At 42.7% G+C, this 22,500-nt stretch overlaps 1 protein-coding gene across 1 annotated transcript in view; it reads right to left on the reverse strand.

Moving 5' to 3' along the window:
* LOC122867087 (receptor-type tyrosine-protein phosphatase mu-like) overlaps positions 1-22,500 on the reverse strand; it is a 152,199-nt gene that overhangs the window by 35,675 nt on the left and 94,024 nt on the right. The window contains exons 20-22 of the mRNA XM_044177454.1: positions 6,264-6,382; positions 3,857-3,931; positions 2,519-2,545 (exon numbers count right to left, since the gene is read on the reverse strand). Of these exons, the coding sequence (XP_044033389.1) occupies positions 2,519-2,545; positions 3,857-3,931; positions 6,264-6,382 (221 nt within the window). The remainder of the gene's footprint in view (positions 1-2,518; positions 2,546-3,856; positions 3,932-6,263; positions 6,383-22,500) is intronic.

Consider the following 22,500-nt stretch of genomic DNA (forward strand, 5'->3'; position numbering starts at 1 on the left):
GAGACAGGGTATAAGCAACAACTTTAGCTTTAGCTTTAGCCTGGCTAGTCTACTGCTAACACACGGCTAGCATGAATCAAACAGGAACTAGCTCCTAGCACTGTAGTAGCTCTATTTGAACTCGTAACAGCTAGCAGCAAGCGCTTAGGCTAACCTGGCTAACTGTACCCTAAGTGTAGGACTCCTCGGCTAACGTCAGAACCCCTGGCCTGAAGACAGTTTAGCTAGCCTGAGGAGAGAGGAGAAACAGGAATTTATGCGACAGTTTGCTTTTAGCCTTCCCCTTCCTTCACATTAAACTAGCCTAGCAGCACATTTAGCGCAGCAGTTAGCATCCAAGTTTATCCTAAACTGGTAACATGTAGTTTTTTTAGCACAGATAAGGGAGGTGTGGCGTGTTTGCGAGGTTTTTTACTTTCTACGAGCAAAAACAAAGATCAACAGTCTGTGCTTGATTTATTTTAGAGTCTAAATATTCTCTTTCACAACTAACCAAATTTTAGTTTGTTTTGAAATCTTAAATTTCCTTAAACCCTCACTGCTAGCAGATCAGTCTAATTATTTTGTAGAGTCCAGAGAACCCTGTCTCCTAGAAACTATGTTCATATACTAATTTGTTTTGCCAAATACATTTTAGGGAAACATAACTGCTGTCTGGATTATGGCAGGAACATAATCCAGGCAGCAGTTATGTTTCCCTGAAATGTATTTGTTTGTTTAGTTTTCTGAGTCTGACCTGTTATTGGTTTAGATACTAAAACACTTTGGTTAAGCTTCAGGAAAGATGTTGGTTTCAGTTAAATGTTATTAACATCAACAAGTCGTGTCTCGTGATTCAAGTCAGCATGAACTTTCAATATTTAACTAAGGAAACCATCTTTTCTGAACCTTAACACAGAGCTGAGTTGTCTAAAGAACCATAAATGTCTTAGCATTAGTTTTAGTTGCTAAACTAATACATTGTCATAAACATTTTGCACATATATTGCCTTTCAGGACTTTGGGAGCTCTGTAAATTAGTGATTTTTGGCTGTAAATTTACAACTATCTTGACTTCCATCTAATGAAATTTTAATGATCACAGTCACGAGAGCGTGACTTTCCACCAGCTGGGCGTCTTGTTTTGCCGACCTCCTGTGGTTGAAGGTCTCACCTTGTTGCAGTGATGTAGAAGTGTACTCTGGGTGTGGTCAGTGCACTGTGACATCACTGAGGTGCAGCAGTAAAACAAAAGCCTTCAGCCTGGTGTTAGCCCGACTGATACTGGATTTCTGAGGCCGATATTTATTTTTTTACGTGTTTTTTTAGGAATTGTGACCAAGATATGACACTGTTTCTAAATTACCTCAAAAATGTCTTTGACATTTGCTTTTTAAATACAGACAGAGCAACCAGAGAAAATGCTGATCATTGGTTTTAGATGTATATGAACCCTTTTTCGATCTTTCCAGGAGTGGCCTTTCAGCTGTTTCACTGTTCTTCTTCTGTATGTGATGATTATAGCTTAGCCTAGCATTCTTGATTTTGTATTTAAAGTCGTGTTTGTTTGAGTTAGCTTAGCTTCCTGCTCATTTCATGTTAAATAAAGAAAATCTGAAAATCAGACAAAACATCTGCGACATCCAAGAATCACAACCAAGACGTCCAGAGAGTAAGACGAGCCGCTAACGGGATCTCTGACTGACTCCTCTGTTATTTCTGGTTTTATTTACTGGTTTTTTGTTTTCCTCCCCCCAGTCCACGTGGCCGTGTTGTGTCCATGCAGAGGTTGGAGGTCACAGACAGACGTGACGTCAACACGACACGCAGGAATGTTGTGGATGCGGGGATGGAGTGAAGCCCACCGTCATTTAAAGAACAAAAACCAAAACATAAAAAAAAAAAATTAACTGAATTATTTATAGAAAAATAAAAATACAACAATAAATACAAAAACTAAATGAATAAAAAACAAAAGAAATATTACAAAAATAACCAGTTAAAATGTAATAAAAGTAAATAAAAAAACAAAAATAAGTGTTTTTATTAAACACACTTTAATAAAAAAATTGTACATTTAATAATTCTACAATAAATTACAAAATGTAAAAAAACAAACACAAAATACATAAATAAAAAGAAATTAAGATTTTAGAAATCAATAAAAAAAGAAAAGTTAAAGCAAGACTGTTTTAAGGGGGAATAAATATAAAATAATCTGTCAAATTAAATGAATATAATAATCAAAGATGGAGAATTTGGAGAAAAAAAGAATAATAACTTAAGTAACAAAATTTTAAGTCTTCAAAAATAAAAAAAACCCAAAGAACTAAAAGCAGCCGAACAAGAAGCAAGCAGGGATGGATGGAAGCCAAAATAACACTCTCTCTTTCTCTTTCTCATTCTCTCCATCCTCATCTCTATCCTTTCACCTGTCTCTCTCTTCTCTGTCTCACCTGTCTGTCCACTTCCTGTCTGTCTACCTGTGCAGGTTGTTTTTTTTCTGTCCTACAGAGGAAAGAAAGGAAAAGTGTCTCACCCAGAATGGCCGTCGGAACGAAGGGATCTGCCATCAGGACACATCAGCAGCAGACAGAGAGACAGACAGGCAGAGAGACAGACAGAGAAACAGGCAGTGAGACAGTGAGACAGGCAGACAGGCAGTGAGACAGAGACAGACAGAGAGACAGACAGACAGACAGACAGTGAGACAGAGAGACAGACAGAGAGACAGGCAGGCAGTGAGGCAGTGAGACAGACAGACAGACAGGCAGTGAGACAGTGAGAGACACAGACAGGCAGAGAGACAGCCAGAGAGACAGGCAGTGAGACAGTGAGACAGGCAGACAGGCAGTGAGACAGACAGAGAGACAGTGAGACAGACAGACAGTGAGACAGGCAGTGAGACAGTGAGACAGACAGAGAGACAGGCAGGCAGTGAGACAGTGAGACAGACAGGCAGTGAGACAGAGAGACAGACAGAGAGACAGGCAGGCAGTGAGGCAGTGAGACAGACAGACAGACAGGCAGTGAGACAGACAGAGAGACAGTGAGACAGACAGACAGAGAGACAGTGAGACAGGCAGACAGGCAGTGAGACAGACAGAGAGACAGTGAGACAGACAGGCAGTGAGACAGAGAGACAGACAGAGAGACAGGCAGGCAGTGAGGCAGTGAGACAGACAGACAGTGAGACAGTGAGACAGACAGACAGACAGACAGTGAGACAGTGAGACAGACAGACAGGACAAAGGAAAAAGAAAAGAAGGAAAAGTCAGCTCCCTACATCTCTGTGCACGTGTCCAGCTGACTCGGAGGACCAGATGTGAGCCGGATCTGCGTCATACAGCGTTTTGCCAGTTTTGGGGATGTGAACCGATTTTAGTCAGCTGCACTCGGCCCAGCCGTGGCCCAGCGTCGGCCCCCGGCATCGCACCGGTGTACGGGGACTGATCATCCACCGGTCAGGAGAGCCCCCCAACCAGTAAGAGTTACAGCCGCAATGACCTCCTGTTTCTGGAGGCCTGGCTGAGTTTAGACCCCATCCTCGTGTTTTAAAGTGGATCTGAGTTCTTTCCAGCTTGAGACAAAGAAACATCAAAGACAGAAAGGACAGCCAGAGACAGTCACAGCTCATCAGACGGTCTGCTGTGATGTCAGCTGCAGGTCGGTGCTGCTGTTCTCTACAGACACGTCTGTTAGCCCGTCTGTTAGCCTGAGTCTGTTTCATTCAGTCAGACTGTCCCATCAACAGTATTTAGTCTCTGTCCTGACGTCTGTTACAGACCAGGTCCTGTCCCCCCCTTCAGTCTGTATCTGATCCATGAGAGCAGCTCATACAGTTTAGCTTGAAAAATAAAAACTGTGTGTTTGGTACCTGGGTAGTAGGAGTTGGGGACGGTGGTGCTGATGGTGTTTGTCTTCAGGGTGAAGGAGGACGGAGACGACACAGCTGGACAGAGAAACAACAGACACAACCTTAATGTCTCCTGAATACCACAGAAATCCCACATACCCCGTCCTGCAGACCACCAAAAGTGGATTCATCCGCCGCTGAAAATAGTCCCCAACAAAGGCACTACTTCCAAGACCTGGATGGGAACTTCCTCACGTCTTCTAAACAGACTTTTGTATTATTGTCCCTCAACATGTGTCTGACCAGGTTTCACCAAATCTGCAGTTTTTATCGTGAAACATTAAACCTGCAGCTAAAAATCTTGATCCCAGATTAAATGTCAGGAAGGAAGATGAATATTAAACATCAGCAGCATGAGAGAAGAAGACCTACAATATAAAGAGAAACAGAAGCAGAATAAGACACAGTGTCTGCTGGAGGAGCTCAGAGGAGGTGAAAGCCTGAGGGAAGGTCGACTCCTCCGTCCTCTAACCCTCCGTCATCCCTCCATCATCTCTCCATCATCCCTCCACCACCCCTCCGTCACCCAGCGCTCCCCTCGGGCTGCCTCTGTGACAGTCCGTCACTTCATGATGAAACATTCGGTCACATCATCTTTCATTTCTGAAGATTAAACCTGTTAAAGCTGAAGACAACGAAGCTGCTGCTCCGAAGACGAGAAACGAGATGATGTATTCATCAGTGTTGTGTTTACAGACCTGTCTGTCTGTCTGTCTCTCTCTCTGTCTGTCTGCCTGTCTGTCTGTCCTCTCTCTCTGTCTGTCTGCATGTCTCTCTCGTCTCATGTCTCTCTTGTCTCACGTCTGTCTCTCGTCCTGTGTCTCTCTCTCATCTCATGTCTGTCTCTTGTCTCATGTCTCTCTCGGCTTATGTCTGTCTCTCATCTCATGTCTCTCTCTCGTCTCATGTCTATCTCTTGTCTCATGTCTCTTGTGTCCCATGTCTCTCTCTCGTCTTATGTCTCTCTTGTCCCATGTCTGTCTCTTGTCTCATGTCTCTCATGTCTCATGTCTCTCTTGTCTCACGTCTGTCTCTCGTCCCGTGTCTCTCTCTCTCATCTCATGTCTATCTCTTGTCTCATGTCTCTCTCGTCTCATGTCTGTCTCTTGTCTCATGTCTCTCATGTCTCTCTCATCTCATGTCTCTCTTGTCTCACGTCTGACTCTCGTCTCATGTCTGTCTCTCATCTCATGTCTCTCTCGTCTCATGTCTCTCTTGTCTCATGTCTGTCTCTCGTCTCATGTCTGTCTCTCGTCTCATGTCTCTCTCCTTATGTCTCTCTTGTCTCATGTCTATCTCTCGTCTCATGTCTCTCGTCTCATGTCTGTCTCTCATCTCATGTCTCTCTAGTCTCATGTCTCTCTGGTCTCATGTCTGTCTCTCGTCTCATGTCTATCTCTCGTCTCATGTCTCTCTTGTCTCATGTCTGTCTCTCATCTCATGTCTCTCTGGTCTCATGTCTCTCTGGTCTCATGTCTGTCTCTTGTCTCATGTCTCTCTCCTTATGTCTCTCTTGTATCATGTCTATCTCTCGTCTCATGTCTGTCTCTCGTCTCATGTCTATCGTCTTATGTCTCTTGTCTCATGTCTGTCTCTCGTCTCATGTCTATCTCTCGTCTCATGTCTCTCTTGTCTCATGTCTGTCTCTCATCTCATGTGACTCTGGTCTCATGTCTCTCTGGTTTCATGTCTGTCTCTTGTCTCATGTCTGTCTCTCGTCTCATGTCTGTCTCTTGTCTCATGTCTCTCTCCTTATGTCTCTCTCGTCTCATGTCTGTCTCTCGTCTCATGTCTATCGTCTTATGTCTCTTGTCTCATGTCTGTCTCTTGTCTCATGTCTATCTCTTGTGTCATGTCTATCTCTCGTCTCTCATGACTCATGTCTGTCTCTCGTCTCATGTCTCTCTCTCATCTCATGTCTGTCTCATTTTGTTTGACCTGTGTTTTGTCAGCCTTTATGTCTAAACTGTCCTCTGTTTCTCTTCTCCTGTCCGTCTCCTTGTCTTCATCTGTCTGTCTCTTTGTCCTCCTGGCTCCATTGTTTTGTCTCATCTCATCTTTTCTCACATCACCTTTTCATCTTTTATCTCACCTCTCTCCTCTCGTCTCTTTCCTTTATCTTCTTTTTGATTTTCTCATCTTGTTTAGTCTCATCTCATGTCTTTAATTTAGACTTTTTGCCTCTGTCTCATCTCCTTTTTGTGTCTTGTCTCATCTTGTTCGTCTTTCTTCTTTCTCCTCTCTCTAATTTTGCTTCATGTTTTTCTTGTCATCTTTATCTCGTCTCATTCTGTCTCAGCTGTCATCTCTCATCTCGTCTCTGTAAATTAAACATGAGGTGTGTGTGTGTGTGTGTTTGTGTACTCACTCCGTCCATTCAGTGAGTGTGTGTGTGTGTCCACCATGGTTGTGTGTTGGGAGTTGTTGACCATCAGAGTCATTTCCTGTCTGGAGCTCAGAGTTTCCTTCCTCTTCTTCGCCAACTTCCTGTAGAGACGGAAAACAAACAAATTCTCAGGGTCCTGCCTGTTTGTCGTTTTCTGGGTCTGAATTTCATGGATGAAATGTTTCCAGTGTACAATAACTCTAAAATCTCACACATGTAGGGCCCCTGAACGCACCACCGAGGAAACCTAACCGGCATCAGAAAACCCAATGAAGTGATGTCGTAACTGTGACGCCGTGACTTTAAAACAAACACTGCCGGCTGTGTGAAAGAAAGACGATCCGATCAGACGCGCTGAATAATCAGAAGTGACTGCTGGAGTGATGATCAATCTCTGAGCAGGACATTTTTCTTTCCTGTTTCAGTTCGTTGGTGTTTTCAGCGACCGCGAGCTTTTCTGACCGCTGGAAGCTTCACGTCCACAGTTTGGACACATTCAAAATCTTCTTCACTGCAGCAGGAAAATAAGATCCGACACGCTTTCTGACTTCATGACCTGCACCGTGTCGTGAACGCAGCGTTTGACTGTCTGTTCTGTGGTAGAAGAAGAAAGACCTGCTGTTAAAACTGAATCACGTCTTTATGATGAGGACAGGAAACGATTACAAGCAAAAGCATTTTAATATTTGGCTTCACCTGCGTTCTATAAGACCTGAGGTTCGTACCTGTGGAGGTTTGAATGATCACAAACAAACTAAATATTAACGAACCACATGACGTTCTGCGCTTCATTTCATCTTATTAATAATATTTGACACAAATATTCATCATGAACTCCAAAAGTAAATAATCAGATAGGAAACAATAAGATTCATCTGTCTCACTGACATCACCATGGCAGGACAACATGTCTGTCTCTCTCTCTCTGTCTCTCTGCCTGTCTCTCTGTCTCTGTCTCTCTGCCTCTCTCTCTCTCTCTCTGTCTGTCTGTCTCTCTCTCTCTATGTCTCTCTCTCTGTCTCTCTGTCTGTCTGTCTCTCTCTCTCTGTCTCTCTCTCTGTCTCTCTGTCTCTCTCTCTGTCTCTCTGTCTGTCTCTGCCTGGAGGTCAAACTCCATCTTCTTCTTCTGTTTCCTCTTTTCAAACGGGGAAAATAAACCTGAAGAAGACTCTCTCTCTCTTCTCTGTTGGTGTCTCTCGCCCCGAGGTGGTGCGCACACACACACACACACACACACACACACACACACACACACACACACACTTTGCTGTTGTATTTAGAACTGACTCTGTGGACTTGGCCTCTTAAGGTGGTATGAGTGGGATTTTTAGGTGTTTCATCTTTGTTAAGGTGGTATGGGGTGAGTTTTCAATTTAATGTTTCTTTGTTAAGGTGGTATGAGCAGATATATGATAATATGTGTAGCTCAGTTAAGGTGGTATGAAAGTGGCTTTACGGTTGTGTTTTTCTGTTAAGGCGGTATGAGCAGATTATAAAAGATATTTTATTTCTGAGTCAAAGGTTTTTAAGGTGATGTTTGTCTTTTAAGGTGGTATAGGGGGTTTCTGTTTGTCTGCTAAGGTTATACAGTAGGATTTTAAGGTGGTATGCTGGTATGTCTCTAATGAGCTGTAACTAAACTGGAGATGAGACTGTGAACGTTTTGCTGTAATTGCGGTCGTAAATTTAATAAAATTAGTTCTGCTTTTAAAATATATGAGCCATAAAAAATCTCTCTCTCTCACACACACACACACACACACACACACACACACACACACACACACACACACACACACACACACACACACTTCCTCCATCTTTCCTTTTTTCTTACAGGGTTTTGTTCTTCCTGTTTTCAGATGTTTCTTTAAGGAATTAAATCAGTAGACTATCTGGTATTTTGTGGGGCAGGATGTTTCACAGTTTTCACATATTTAAAGGTGGTCTTGCCAAAGATTTGTGTTTAACCCTTCAGTGCTCGTTGGGAGTAAGCAGTGATGGTGTTAAAGCATTCAGAGCTTTGTCAACTAGTCGTGAAATCTTAAAATCATTTCTGAAAGAGGTTAATAAATGTTTTTATTATTGCGTCATGCATACAGCCCAGTCTGCTACCCCCTTTCCACCAACGCGAACCTACTGCTAGTTCTGGGCTGGTGCTAGTGCCGGTTCGAACCTTCTAAGAACCGGTTTGCTTTTCCAGGGGCTAGAGAGCCACATCACTACGTCACTGTATACGTCTCCGCTCTCCCAGCCACGCTAGCGCCAACTTCAAGCACAACAACAACGACAATGGCGGACTACATCGTCTCTTTCGTTGCATCCAAACACGACTGGTCCAACGCATTTGTGCTGCTCGTCGTGCTTGCTATGGACGGTGATTGTGTTCGAGAAGAAAGGTAATTACCTAACACATTTTGATTCTTATTAACACTGAACGTAAGATGTTAATGTTAGCCTTTGTTGTAAGCTAGCTCTCTAGGTCGATATAGTTAGCTACCTAGCATCGACTATGCTGGTATCAATCACATTGCAGTTAAACAAATCTAATAAATGAATGCACCGACTTCTACCTTGACAGGTAGTCTTGCAGCTGATGGCAAGGCGGAGGTCACCTGTTGTCGGGGCACACCCACGATCTCACCTCTGGTGGGACACAATTGTTCTGGATTTCAGCTCTTTAAAATTCATGCAGAATTTCCGTGTGTCCTGGGAGTCGTTGGAGTACATCTGCGGTCGGGTCAGGCATGTCATGGGGAGAAGGAACACAAATGGCAGTGGCCTTCTGGGAGCTGGCCACCGGCAGTGAATGCAGGATCATCAGCCATCTTTTTGGGGTTGGCCTGAGCATTGTCTATAATTGTGTTCAAGAATTCTGCAACAAAGTCGTCATGGCTGCTTCCTGCTCACATTACATGTCCTGATGCTGACAAGTTGGTATAAATGGCCACTTTCTTCCATGGTCGTTGCACCACAGTGTGTTGGTGCAATAGATGGAAGCCACATTCCAATAACAGCACCGGAGGTTTATCCTCAAGACTATTACAACCGGAAAGGATGGCATTCAATTCTTCTGCAAGCAGTTGTGGATGGCAAAGGCCTTTTCTGGGATGTACGTCTTGGCTAACCAGGGAGTGTTCATGACGCGGGAGTACTACGACATATTTGTGGGAAGTCTTAAGTGACGGGGTATTATCATCTCTGGCTGTGATGATGACCTGATCGGGGACCTGGCTTACCCCATGCAGAATTGGCTCATGAAGCCCTTTTCAGACTGACCCCTGACCCCCTACAGTTACAGGCTGAGCAGTGCATGATCGGTTGTGGAGATGTCTTTTGGGAAATGAAAAGGATGATGGAGGTGCCTCCTAAAAAGAAACGAATGCAAGCTGGACCTGCTGTGTGCTTTATTTGTGAGGAACATGGTGACAATGTCACTGAGGCGCACCCAGACAGGCATGTAAACATTCAGCCTCCTGTTCACCTGAGCATGGTAATCCATGGGCTGACATTAGAGCTGCATTAATGGAGTACTTTAACAGAGTGATCTTGTTTTTTCTTGCAGGAACACGGCCACAGTTTTGTAACCTACCTGTTATAACTGTCATAACTTGTATTGTATGTTTCTCTGTTAAACATACTGGAGCTGACATGTCTATTTATAAAACTGGTTTATTTTGGAAAACAAATTAAATACAGTAAAATATAAAAATCACAAAAAATGTAAAAGTGTAGAGTGCAGCGCAGTAAATGTGCGTGCAATCTCAATAAACTTTTCAATAAACTAAACCCTTTAGTGCGGTTGATGTGCAGTCATTTCTGGGATGGAGCGTCCATCACCACCACCACGTGTCTGCTTCCATTTTCTGCAGCAAGGCGTCATTCACGTCCTTGCTGTGCTGCCTCTCATCTGCCCTCTCCAGATATTGCAGCAGCTCCACATTATTGTCTTGCTTCCTTCTTCCTGTATACAAGAACAATAACAATTAACACAGATCACTCCGTCGTGTCATTGCAAATAACTGTTTTCTTGAAGAGTATGCTCCCGCCAAATGCTGGTCAAATATTGTCTGTGGCAGGTATAAACTACCGTATGTGATATTGCTGTACTATATACTGTTATACTATATCACTACACTTCTATTCGATATCTCATATCTCATACTTTATCATCATACACCATATCATATTATACTACACCATGTTACTATTACATTTACTTGCTTTATATTCTTTGTTATACGTCTACTACACTACACTATTAATACAGACAAAAACTAGCTTCCATTACTTAATCATATCATATTTTAGACTGGTGTTTGCTGTTTACATAGACTTATTGACTCTGCTGCTATTAATCACACCACTAACACTACCTGTAATTTTGTCTCCAAATGCTCTTGTATACTTTCTATTTTGTTTCATATACCTCTATTATTTCTTTCTTTTACTTTCTGTCATTATGCTGCTGCAACATCCAAATTTCCCCGCTGGAGTTCAGGAAAGGTTTATCTTATATTTAGCTTGAACTAGTTCAGCCTATTTTAATGTATGATATTCATTATTAACACTGATTTGAGAAATTAGTAGCTCGCTAAACAGCTGAGAAATGCATAGATGGCTGGCAACAAGGCAAAACATTTGAAAAATAAAACTTACCAGGATCAGTGGAACTGATGCAACAGCGTATCATCCACCATCGCCTCAAGCATGTTGCAGAGTTCAAGGCCCTGGTCACTTCGTATGCTGGTCTGTCGCCGAGGGCAAAGTCGAGAACGTCAAAATGGGTATTTCTCCCTGGCCGACCACTGCGCTTCGCCCAAGGTCCTCCTTTTGGTCCCTGTACACCTTTTTAAATGTATTTGTTCAACGTTTCTGTCATACTCGCTGTAGCCATCTTGTGCTGTATTTGTTCGAACACAGGTTAAGTTCTGGTTCGAGATTAGGCACCGGCTCTGAACCGGCTCTGAACCGGCCCTGGAACTGCCTTGGTGGAAAGGGGGTTTGCACCAGAGTGCTGTGTTTACATTTCCAAACAATAAGAAAGTCCACAAATAGAAAAACTCTCACAATCAAATATCCAGATCTCCACAACAAAAACCATAAATCACTAACAAAAAATGTAATATATAACACTGAAAAACTGCGAGGAAACACTAATGAACACTCTGGAGCTGAAACGATTAGTCAATTAATCGATTAGTCGATCGACAGAAAGTGTAAGTGCAACTATTTTGTTAATCGAATAATAGTTTTGGGGGTTTTTTAAGCAAAAATACCAATTATTGTTTCTATCTTCTCGAATGTGAGGATGTAATGCTTTTATTTTCTTTATTTTTATATCTCTTTCTACCTCTCCATTTATTTCTGATCTCTTTTTATCATTTCTATGTCTTTTTATCCCTCTATTTATATCTCTATCCATCTCTGGCTCTATCTATATTTCTCTCTCTATAGATATTTCTTTCTTTCTTTCATTTTACCTATTTGTTTTCTATTTGTCTTCATCCATCTCTATCTATCTTTAAATCTCTATACATCCGTATCTCTGTTTAGCTTTTCTGTCTGTCTATCTCTTTTATAACAGAGGAAAAAATACCATCTTTAAGCTACAAAAACATCCTTTCATCCTCTCGTCTGTCCATCTATCGTCATCGGTATCTCCGCACACGCACACACACTCACACACACACACACACACACACACACACACACACACACACACACACACACACACGCACACACACACACACACACACGCACACACAGAAAAACACTCTGTCCATTTTAAAAGCTTGATGTATTTTCTCTCTTTCTATTCCGAGTGTGTGAATAAAAAAACATCCATTTGTCCAATTGCTCACAAACACACACACACGCACACACACACACACACACACGCACACACGCACAGTGGAAGGTTTAACCCTGACCTGAAAATGGAAAAGCAAAAAATATTGAAACACATAAATAAATATAAAAAACAGGCTTTTAAACTGAAAAGTAAGACATCAGTGAAAGCAGCTGTGTGTGTGTGTGTGTGTGTGTGTGTGTGTTGGGGTTAACATGGAGGACGGTGAAAGCGCCCCCAGGCGTCGCTGCCCTCCTCCCCCTCATGTCACCTATTTCTTCTTCTGTGGTTCAGTCACAGTAAAAACCTGCAGCGTTTCTTCTTCTCTGATTCAGACCTGAACACACAAACTCTCTCTGAGTGCATCTGCAACATGAACTCTTCCTCTGCTCTACAAACCTGTCTGGTTCTAATAAGCTAACACATTCAGACCAAACTATAACGTAGCCTGAAGAGAAGAGACGGCCACAAAGACACTCACTCTTAAATTTTAGTTTTAATTCAAAATGTTTTAGCCACTTTTCTAAATTAAATAAAAATATCTGTTGAAGTTTCCTCAGTAGACTTCAGCATTTTTAATCTTGTCAAACTGTATTTCTCTGTGTGTTTGTCATTTTCCTGTAGAGCCGAGTCGACCTCTCTGAATCCAATCAGCTGTCCTGACCTTTGACCTCTGACCCCCCCACACACTCTAAAGAGGAGTGAATAGAGAGAGAGCGCAGGAGGTAACCTCACTTTACCGAGAAAATACTGCAGCAAAATATGTTTTCATATCTGATTTCAGTGGAGACTCACTCTGTGTGTGTGTGTGTATTGTACTTGCTACATAGTGAGGACCGTGTTTTACCTACAGAGTGGGGACATTTTGGCCGGTCCCCACCACGTCAGAGGGCTGTTTGCAGGTTAAGACCTGGTTTGAGGGGTGAGGGTATAATTAGGTTAATGTTAGGGTGAGGGAATGCATTATGTCAATGACGGTCCTCACAAAGATAGAAGTACGAGGATGTGTGTGTATGTATGTGTGTGTTTGCGTGTGTGTGTCATGATGTCATGACATCATCAGCGAGGTGTCGGGGATTGATTGATTTAGCAACACTTAACATGAACACACACACACACAGATGCATGTCTAGGCTAATCTATGCTAATCTAATGAGCGACAGGGCAATGCTGTTAGCGGTAATGGATGTCAGAGAGAGTGTGTGAGTGTGTGTGTGTGTGTGTGTGTGTGTGAGTGTGTGTGTGTGTGTGTGTGTGTGTGTGTGTGTGTGTGTGTGTGTAGGTGTATCTCTCCTTGTAACGATCATTTGATCAGACAGGTTTATTACAACCGGCTAATTCTATTAACCCTGCTCCACTGCGCACACACACACACACACACACACACACACACACACACACACACACACACACACACACACACACACAAACACGCACACACACAGAGAGAGAGCTGTAAATCAGTCTTTCAGCCTCCTTCAGGAACATAAAACAGGGCTGTCCACATACTTCTGGCCATGTACTTAACCTCCTGGAGGTTGTGGAATAAATTCATAGTTTGACTTTATTTTATGTTTTTTTTTATACATTTTAGCGGAAAGTTTTCAGGCTGACGACAAACAGAAATGTTGTACTTTTATTTTATGTCACTGCTGCTTTTACAGACGTTATAAACTGTAAGTTTCGCCTCTGAAGAACAAAACAGGTTGATGCTTTTCAGAATGAAGAAATTAGATCTTTTGCTTTTCTTAGTTTCTTTGTTCAAACTGAGTTACGGTACCAAGACATCTAATAAAGCTGATCACTGGAGCTCAAACACGAGTTAACTTGTTTTATATTAATTTATGTTTTCATATTTTCTGATACGTGAAGGAACTGTGAGTAAACACACACAGTTTAATGTGTTGCACACAAACATGATGAACACACACACGGTGACCTGAGGAGGAGTGAGCACTTCCTGTCTCCCTGAGGAGGCGTCGGTTCGAGATAATTCAGCCCTGAAGGGAAACTCAGGTTTCTGTCCTCCATCTCACATATTTATTGATCAGAAAGCCAAAGTTTTTTATTTTTACTTTTCACACCAGAGTTTGAAACAGGAAACAGAAGCATCCACTCGGTGCTTAAGGGGTCGCAGTTGAAAATAATGATGGCAGAAAGATAGATTCACGCCATCAAGATGGTTGTATGATTACAGAGTTGGTCCTGTGGCGATTAAGCGACTGTGCATTGACAATATAAGACTATAACTATTAAATCAGGGTTTAATTACATTGCAGAATCTCTGGCGTCCATGTTTGTATTATTAAGCACCAAGTTTTCCAATCGTAATTACAACTTGGAAGTTGACATGAAAGCTATTTACAAGTTGGAAACTCGTAATTCCGATAACTCCTATATGACATGAACGTGCTAATCAACATAAGGACCTGGAGTAGCTGGTTGCCCACATCACAGGGTTGGACTAAGGGTTAAAGGTCAGGGGTCAGAGACCAGGGGTTGGGAGAAGGGTTATGTTATGGGTTAAGATTTGCGGTTAAGGTTCACATCAATGATTGAAAGGTAAAGGATTCAGGCTCCTGGTTAGGGATCAGAGGTACAGGGGTAAGCAGGGATCAGAGGTTCAGGATCAGGGGTCAGAGGTTCAGGATCAGGGGTCAGAGGTTCAGGGATAAGCAGGGATCAGAGGTTCAGGATCAGGGGTCAGAGGTTCAGGGGTAAGCAGGGATCAGAGGTTCAGGATCAGGGGTAAGCAGGGATCAGAGGTTCAGGATCAGGGGTCAAGGGTTCAGGGGTAAGCAGGGATCAGAGGTTCAGGATCAGGGGTCAAGGGTTCAGGGGTAAGCAGGGATGAGAGGTTCAGGATCAGGGGTCAAAGGTTCAGAGGTAAGCAGGGGTTCAGGGGTAAGCAGGGATCAGAGGTACAGGGGTAAGCAGGGATCAGAGGTTCAGGATCAGGGGTCAAGGGTTCAGGGGTAAGCAGGGATGAGAGGTTCAGGATCAGGGGTCAGAGGTACGGGGGTAAGCAGGGATGAGAGGTTCAGGATCAGGGGTCAAGGGTTCAGGGGTAAGCAGGGATCAGAGGTTCAGGGGTAAGCAGGGATCAGAGGTTCAGGATCAGGGTCAAGGGTTCAGGGGTAAGCAGGGATGAGAGGTTCAGGATCAGGGGTCAGAGGTACGGGGTAAGCAGGGATGAGAGGTTCAGGATCAGGGGTCAAGGGTTCAGGGGTAAGCAGGGATCAGAGGTTCAGGGGTAAGCAGGGATCAGAGGTTCAGGATCAGGGGTCAAGGGTTCAGGGGTAAGCAGGGATCAGAGGTTCAGGATCAGGGGTCAAAGGTTCAGAGGTAAGCAGGGGTTCAGGGGTAAGCAGGGATCAGAGGTACAGGGGTAAGCAGGGATCAGAGGTTCAGGATCAGGGGTCAAAGATTCAGGGGTAAGCAGGGATCAGAGGTAAGCAGGGGTTCAGGGGTAAGCAGGGATCAGAGGTTCAGGATCAGGGGTCAAAGATTCAGGGGTAAGCAGGGATCAGAGGTACAGTATCAGGGGTCAGAGGTTCAGGGGTAAGCAGGGATCAGAGGTTCAGGGGTAAGCAGGGATCAGAGGTACAGTATCAGGGGTCAAGGGTTCAGGGGTAAGCAGGGATCAGAGGTTCAGGGGTAAGCAGGGATCAGAGGTACAGTATCAGGGGTCAAGGGTTCAGGGGTAAGCAGGGATCAGAGGTTCAGGATCAGGGGTCAAAGGTTCAGGGGTAAGCAGGGATCAGAGGTACAGTATCAGGGGTCAGAGGTTCAGGGGTAAGCAGGGATCAGAGGTTCAGGGGTAAGCAGGGATCAGAGGTACAGTATCAGGGGTCAAGGGTTCAGGGGTAAGCAGGGATCAGAGGTTCAGGATCAGGGGTCAAAGGTTCAGGGGTAAGCAGGGATCAGAGGTTCAGGATCAGGGGTCAAAGGTTCAGGGGTAAGCAGGGATCAGATGTTCAGGGGTAAGCAGGGATCAGAGGTTCAGGATCAGGGGTCAGAGGTTCAGGGGTAAGCAGGGGTTCAGGCAGAGGTCAGGGTTTCAGGTGTTTCAGTTGTTGACGTTTAATGTTGGGGTGATGGTGAAAGTTACAGGTGAGGGGTCAGAGGTCAAACAGGTTACTCACAGGTAGTAAGTGTAGGAGTGATAATTTCTTCGTCTGAGTGGTGGGGGGCGGAGCAGAGGGAGGGATGGAATGGAGGGAAAGAAAAAACAGAAAAACAGAAAAAGGAAAACAACAGATTAATGTCTCGGAGAGAAAAAACAGAACAGATGAGTTAAAATATTCTGTGTGGAGGTGGAGGAGTGGAGAGTGGTGATTGGCTGGTACAAGGTGTCAATCAAAGTGTGAGGGGGAGGGGACACAGCGACAGCGTCACTCTATATATCTGTATATTTCTGGTTACTTTGTGTAGTTGGTTGTAGTAGTTACAGGTGCTGAGTGGTAGTTATATATCCACTCACCTGTGCAGTCTAAAGCCGGGCAGACTCTGTACGGAATCAGCCTGTTTTAGGCCCGCGAGTAATTTTACAATCGGGCTGAATTTCTGTCAGATTGATTGACGTTTAACTTTCCGTTTGAGGTCACAACGCCTGATTAATCACCTGATCGATCAGTGATCTGTTGACGATCACTTGGATTTCTGGCAGGTCACAAATTTTGGTCGTCTGTCTGCAGTTTGAGCTGTTCTGAGATCTGATTTCCAACATGGCTGCTGTCAAAAGATCTGTTATAAACTATAGTGAGTTTGTTTTAATATTCCTGCAGTTGTGTTTTAAAGGTTATATTGATAACATTTTTATGTAGCTGAATTATTTTTTTTAAAACATCCACAAAGCTTTTAGAAAGGTGCGGAATAAAAGTAGTTTCCTAAAAAAATATGATTGTGAATTAATCATTAAAATTTTCTGACAGGTCCAAAATGAATGTTTTGTTTATCTCTGTGTGAGATGTCTGACGTTTGGTTCCTGCTTCTAACAAGGCCTGGGAGCCAAGAGTATAACAGTGTTGGTATCACGTGGTATAGCTGCCAGTTAGTGTGGAAAGAACAGACACTGACGTTAGCACATATTAGCTAACTTAGCTTAATCGTCCGAACAACAATAACCCAGAAAATTACATTTCTGCATATTGAACTTAAATCAACAACTACCGAGAGTCATAGTCCTTAAAACCTTAACTAATGTGTTGTCACCAGTTAGACAAAGTTAGTTAGTCAAAATTAGTAAAATAACAACTTCAGTCCCTGAGGAGCTACGTTAGCATTAGTGACGGTTGCGTCCAGTTAGCTAACGTTATAGTTCCCTCAAACAAAGTAACGTTATAACGAAGATGTGTATCAGAGGGGATTTAGAAGTGGGCCAGGGTCCGACAGAACCGATGGCCTGGGCCATTACAAGTTTACGCAGGGCAAGTTGATTGACCAGTCACTGGTCCGTCCGGGCCAGTGGCGGACTGGTCGCTAATGAAAAGACAGTCTCTCTTCTTTAAGAACAGAGTGGACGTGGGATCCCAATATATTACCGATGTGTCATGTCGAAGGTAAATTAAAGTTCAGAACTACTGCAAATCTGCTCATTATAGTCTTTAGACCAAAAACATGACTGTTACTGAGGATCATCCCATATAGCAGTCTAACGTTAGCCCTGTTATCAGACACGCGCTGAGGTACTTGTGGATAGCTCGCCATGTAGCCAGCTGGGTTGAGCTCAACAGCTACGGTACTCAAGTTAATATAAAAATCTGAAAATAGTGACATGATCATGCAGTCGTCCTTTCTCCCTGTCGTTGTTGCTGTCTGGTGCTCAGCTGTTTTTTTATGTTTTTCTATGAGATTTGCTTTCAGCAAGAAAACGCTTCGACTAATGGTCAACACTACGCTAACACTAGCTAACGCTAGCTAACTTAAACTTTTACTGTAGCTGTCTGTCTGATGTTGAGCGCTGTGGGTTTTAATAGCATCCCTACAGTATACTGTACTGGACTCTTTGATTGGATTAAAATGTAAATATTTACCTAATGTCTTGAATGAAATGTCCTTTTTACGGGAAGTGTTGCAATATAGGGCCCCTATAGTTATTAAATGATGGGGGAAGGGTTAGCTAAAGCTAGTACTGCAGTAGTGTTTTAATATTACTGCAGTAGTGTTTTAATATTACTGCAGTAGTGTTTCACAGATCAAACTGTATCTTCAATCTGCAGCTCCATAGTTTTCATTTATTTTCTTACTTTCTGTTCATAGCAGAATTACACAAAGTGATGCTGCCTTTCTCTCTTTTTGTCAACATTGTTGAGGACGAGGTCGTCTTGTTTGAATAAACTTTATTGTAATTGCCTCTGTCCAAAGGTGATCGGGGTTCGGTGTTTATGTTCAGTGTGAGCTCCATGTCGTGGTCGGTCAGTCGATTCAAACACTGTGAACTTGAAAGTCGCAGGTTTTGTTCGTGCAGAGAGGAAGATTAAAACGTGCAGTGAGAGTTAACACAACCTACAAGATTAAGTACAGTGACCAGCTTAATGTTCTGCCATCAAGGCTACTTTTATTTCAGCTTTGTTACGGCAGAACTGTTGTATTAGACTGTGACTGTACAGGTGTGCCTAATAAAGTGGCCACTGAGTGTAGGAGTGCAGTGGGAGAAAATGGACAACTAATGATTCACTATCAATTAATCTGCAGAATAAGCATTACAAGTTGTTGGGACTAAGAAATACAAATTATCAGCATTTAAAGAAAAAAAGAAGTTGTGGCAACTGAAATATCAGCCAGGTATAAAAAATCAACCTGTTTTGTAAATTATCATTAACTCATCATTACCTTTCTGTCGTGGTTTTGGGTTTGTGTTCTGTTATTTCCTGTTTTATTTTGAAATAGTCTCCTTCTCTCAAGTGTCTTTTAGTTTTGCTTCCTGTCATTGATTACTTTGATTGTTTTCACCTGTGTCTCGTTGTCTCCCTCACCTCAGTGTATTTAAGTCTGCGTCCGTCCTTTGTTCAGTTGTCAGTTCGTCGTTGCACCGCTTTCAAGCGCCCTGGTTTGTTCCCTGTACGTTGCTGGTTTTTGGCTTTTGTTTCTTCTGTTGGAGACTTGATCCATGTCTGACTTGTTTTACTTCTGTTGGACTGCCTGAAATCGTGTAAGCCTTTTTGTCTTTCTCATCATTAAATCGTTGACCTGCACCTGCTCTGCCTACGTGTCTGCATTTTGGGTCCTACTCCTGTTTGACTAATTATAACACTTTTATCATCGCTTTCAGATCAAGTCAACTTCAATGATCCAGTTGTCACATTCAGAACTTATAACCATGATTTTATTCTCTTGAAATGAATAAATATCCAATTGATCATTCAATTAACTGTTCAAATCTAAAGGTTTTAGATTACTGTATTTCCCAGCAGTGTTGGAAAGTAACTAAGTACATTTACATGAGTACAATTTTGAGGTTCTTTTTACATCTGACAGCTGCAGTTACTTTGGTTTTACATACAAAACTTATGATCAACTTATAGAACATGAGAAGCACTATTATAGATTTAAAGTGTCTGCAGTCATGTGGCTGATTAGAGTTGCACAAAGGTCACATGGACTAACAGGAGTGCTTAAGTTGTTCAGCAAAATCCCCAAATTTAAAGTTAGAATTTTTATGTTGTTGCACAAGACAATAACTTGTGTACATAAAATATATAAATATTTAAAAAGAACAGCTTTTGGGCTCCATACTTTAACACTCTGAAAGGGCTAATTCTACATAGTGACTACTTTAACTTTTGATACACTTTGCTGGTAATACTGATTTACTTTTACTGATGTAGGATTTTTAAGCAGGTCCTTTATGTGTAACAGTATTTTCACATCGTGGTACTGCTGCCTTTAAAGTAACTCTGGGCAGCCAGTGAGGACGGTTACATGACGGCTGTGATGTTACTCTGCTCCCAGATTTCTATTAACTTGGAGAGTAAATATTATTATTAAAAGAAATGGCATAATTATCCTTTAATCACCTGCTGAACACCTGTCAGGACTCTGTTACCTCAGAACTACTTTATGCCTGCCCACTGCACTTAGCGCCATATCACTCCACCTATCAACTGTGTCCAGGGCGTAGTAACACGCTGTGCTACAAAAAATAGTTCTGACACGTGTATTTGCGTCTTGAGCGGTGGAAGGTTACGTTGTCTGATCACCCTGCAACCAATCGGAGTTTAAACACCCAGCTTCCTGGTTTCACTCCTGCTGTAATGAGTCTGACCTCCGTCTGCTCACAGAGTGGAAATCAAACGCACCCCGTCAACATTAAAAAGCTCATTAGAGACCGAACATCGCCTCTCTCTCCTTAATATCTGTTAGAGATCAGAGCTCGATCGGCCCGACAGACGAGTCCGACTGAAACTCACCACGTTGTACCAACACACACACACACACTCTCTCTCTTTATAGAAATGTGTGTGTGTCTCTGTAGCCTGAAGCCATTCAGCTCGAGGCGACTCTGGAAAAAAAACAAAGAATAAAATGCTCTTTCATCTAAATTTCTCTCTTATCGTCGACGTTCTCCAAACACAGAAGCTTTTCTCTCTGTGTTAAGTGTTAAGTGTGTGTGTGTGTGTGTGTGTGTGTGTGGAGGATACATAATGTGTGTGTGCGGTGTATATATTAGTGTGTGTGTGTGTGTGTGTCCCAGCGGGGTTGTGTGTTTGATGTTGGAGAATAAAGTCGGTCCACATATAGTTAATGGTGATTACTGCTGCAATCTGCTCCATTATTCATCCTCATCATCCCCACTGTCACTGAGTGTGTGTGTGTGTGTGTGTGTGTGTGTGTGGACATGATTGTGTCTTTGATCTACAGTACAGATATATATATGTAATATAAAATAATACCAGTATTACAGTATTAGTGCACTTGTGGCAGTACAGAAGCTCCACTAGTGTGTATGGTTACTTTAACACTAACTCAACTTTTTGGAGTTAGTAATTTATATCTCTATCAGCTGATTTTGGTCCAGTCTGTCGTGTTCATTCTAACAGCAGTTCAGTCATTTTGTCCTCTAGACCCCAAAATCTACAGTGTTCCCTGATACAAGACGCCCGAAATTACAGGTCAATATGATGTTCATCCCCGAACCCGATAACTCCACAGTTGTCTTATTCACGTTCTTAGCTCGCTAGCGTTATCCACAGGTAATGCTACATTCAGGAGTCACATGGTTGTGTTCAGAGTTAGAGGATTTGAACAGCTGAGGTCGGGACTTCTGGAGAGCTGGGTGCTGAGGCTAATGCTAAGCTAATGTTGTTAGCTGTTGATGGTCAGTAAATCCCAACAAACTGTAGACCGCCTGCTTGTGAAACCACAATGTCTCGTTTTGTATTTCTACTAATTAGAGACGATGCAACATGTTTGTGTGGAGGATTTAAAGTTGTTTAAGCCCCTTTGACGGAGCTGCTGAGTGACAAAACTGAAGTAGCAACTATTGTAACGCATTTGTTTTGTTGCTAATTAGTTCAATGAGTAACTGAGTAACTTGCCCAACACTGATCATATCCTCTGTAGTCACCGTCGATGCTTTCAATTTCAGTCTGTAAAAAACAAGATGCTTCAGGTTGTGCGAGTGAAACGCGAACTGGCCGGTACGCACATTAAAATGAGAGTTACATCTGTAACTACGGCTCTTTGAACTCTGGGTGACTGTCAGATGTTACATGTAAGCATTAAAACGTCGAAGAACAGAAGAAATTCAGGGGGAAAGATGGAGGGAAACTGGAGCATCCTGCTGACTGAGCTGTGATGGTTTGGGGATGTCGGGTTGTGCGGTCGCTGCAGGCTGACGGGGGACACGCAGAACTTACTGTACAATTTTAATGTGCATTAAAAAATTAGGCGACATGTTTTATGTTTTCTGATGTGTAAAATTGAAGAAATAAGAAAATAAAGTCTGACTTTGATGCCGGAGACCAGCGCTCACGTCCCGTCGCAGACCTGCAGATAATGTTCACCCTAACCTTAACCATACAGTGGTCACCATGTGCAGATATCATAGAAAACTGAATTAAAAAAACGTTGTCAGTCAACGTGATCCAGAATTTGGCAGAATTATCCGACATCGACATTTTTGTCTTTTGACAGGGTTGGAATTTATCTCAAAAATTTGCTGCTGAAGAATTAATGGTTTCTTAATGTGTTGAGAAAATTCTTCTGCTTTTAAAGCTAAATAAATCATATAAAACCCCATTGAATTATATATAAACTGCATCGTCACGAAGCTGAAAACTGGACTGTATTTCAGAGCTCATTTTGGAGGTCAACGGTTTTCACAAGACAGTTTTCTCCTGTTTGAGTAACAGTTGTTACACGGTT

Source organism: Siniperca chuatsi, linkage group LG19 (genome assembly GCF_020085105.1).
Source record: "Siniperca chuatsi isolate FFG_IHB_CAS linkage group LG19, ASM2008510v1, whole genome shotgun sequence".
In the NCBI taxonomy this organism is placed as follows: domain Eukaryota; kingdom Metazoa; phylum Chordata; class Actinopteri; order Centrarchiformes; family Sinipercidae; genus Siniperca; species Siniperca chuatsi.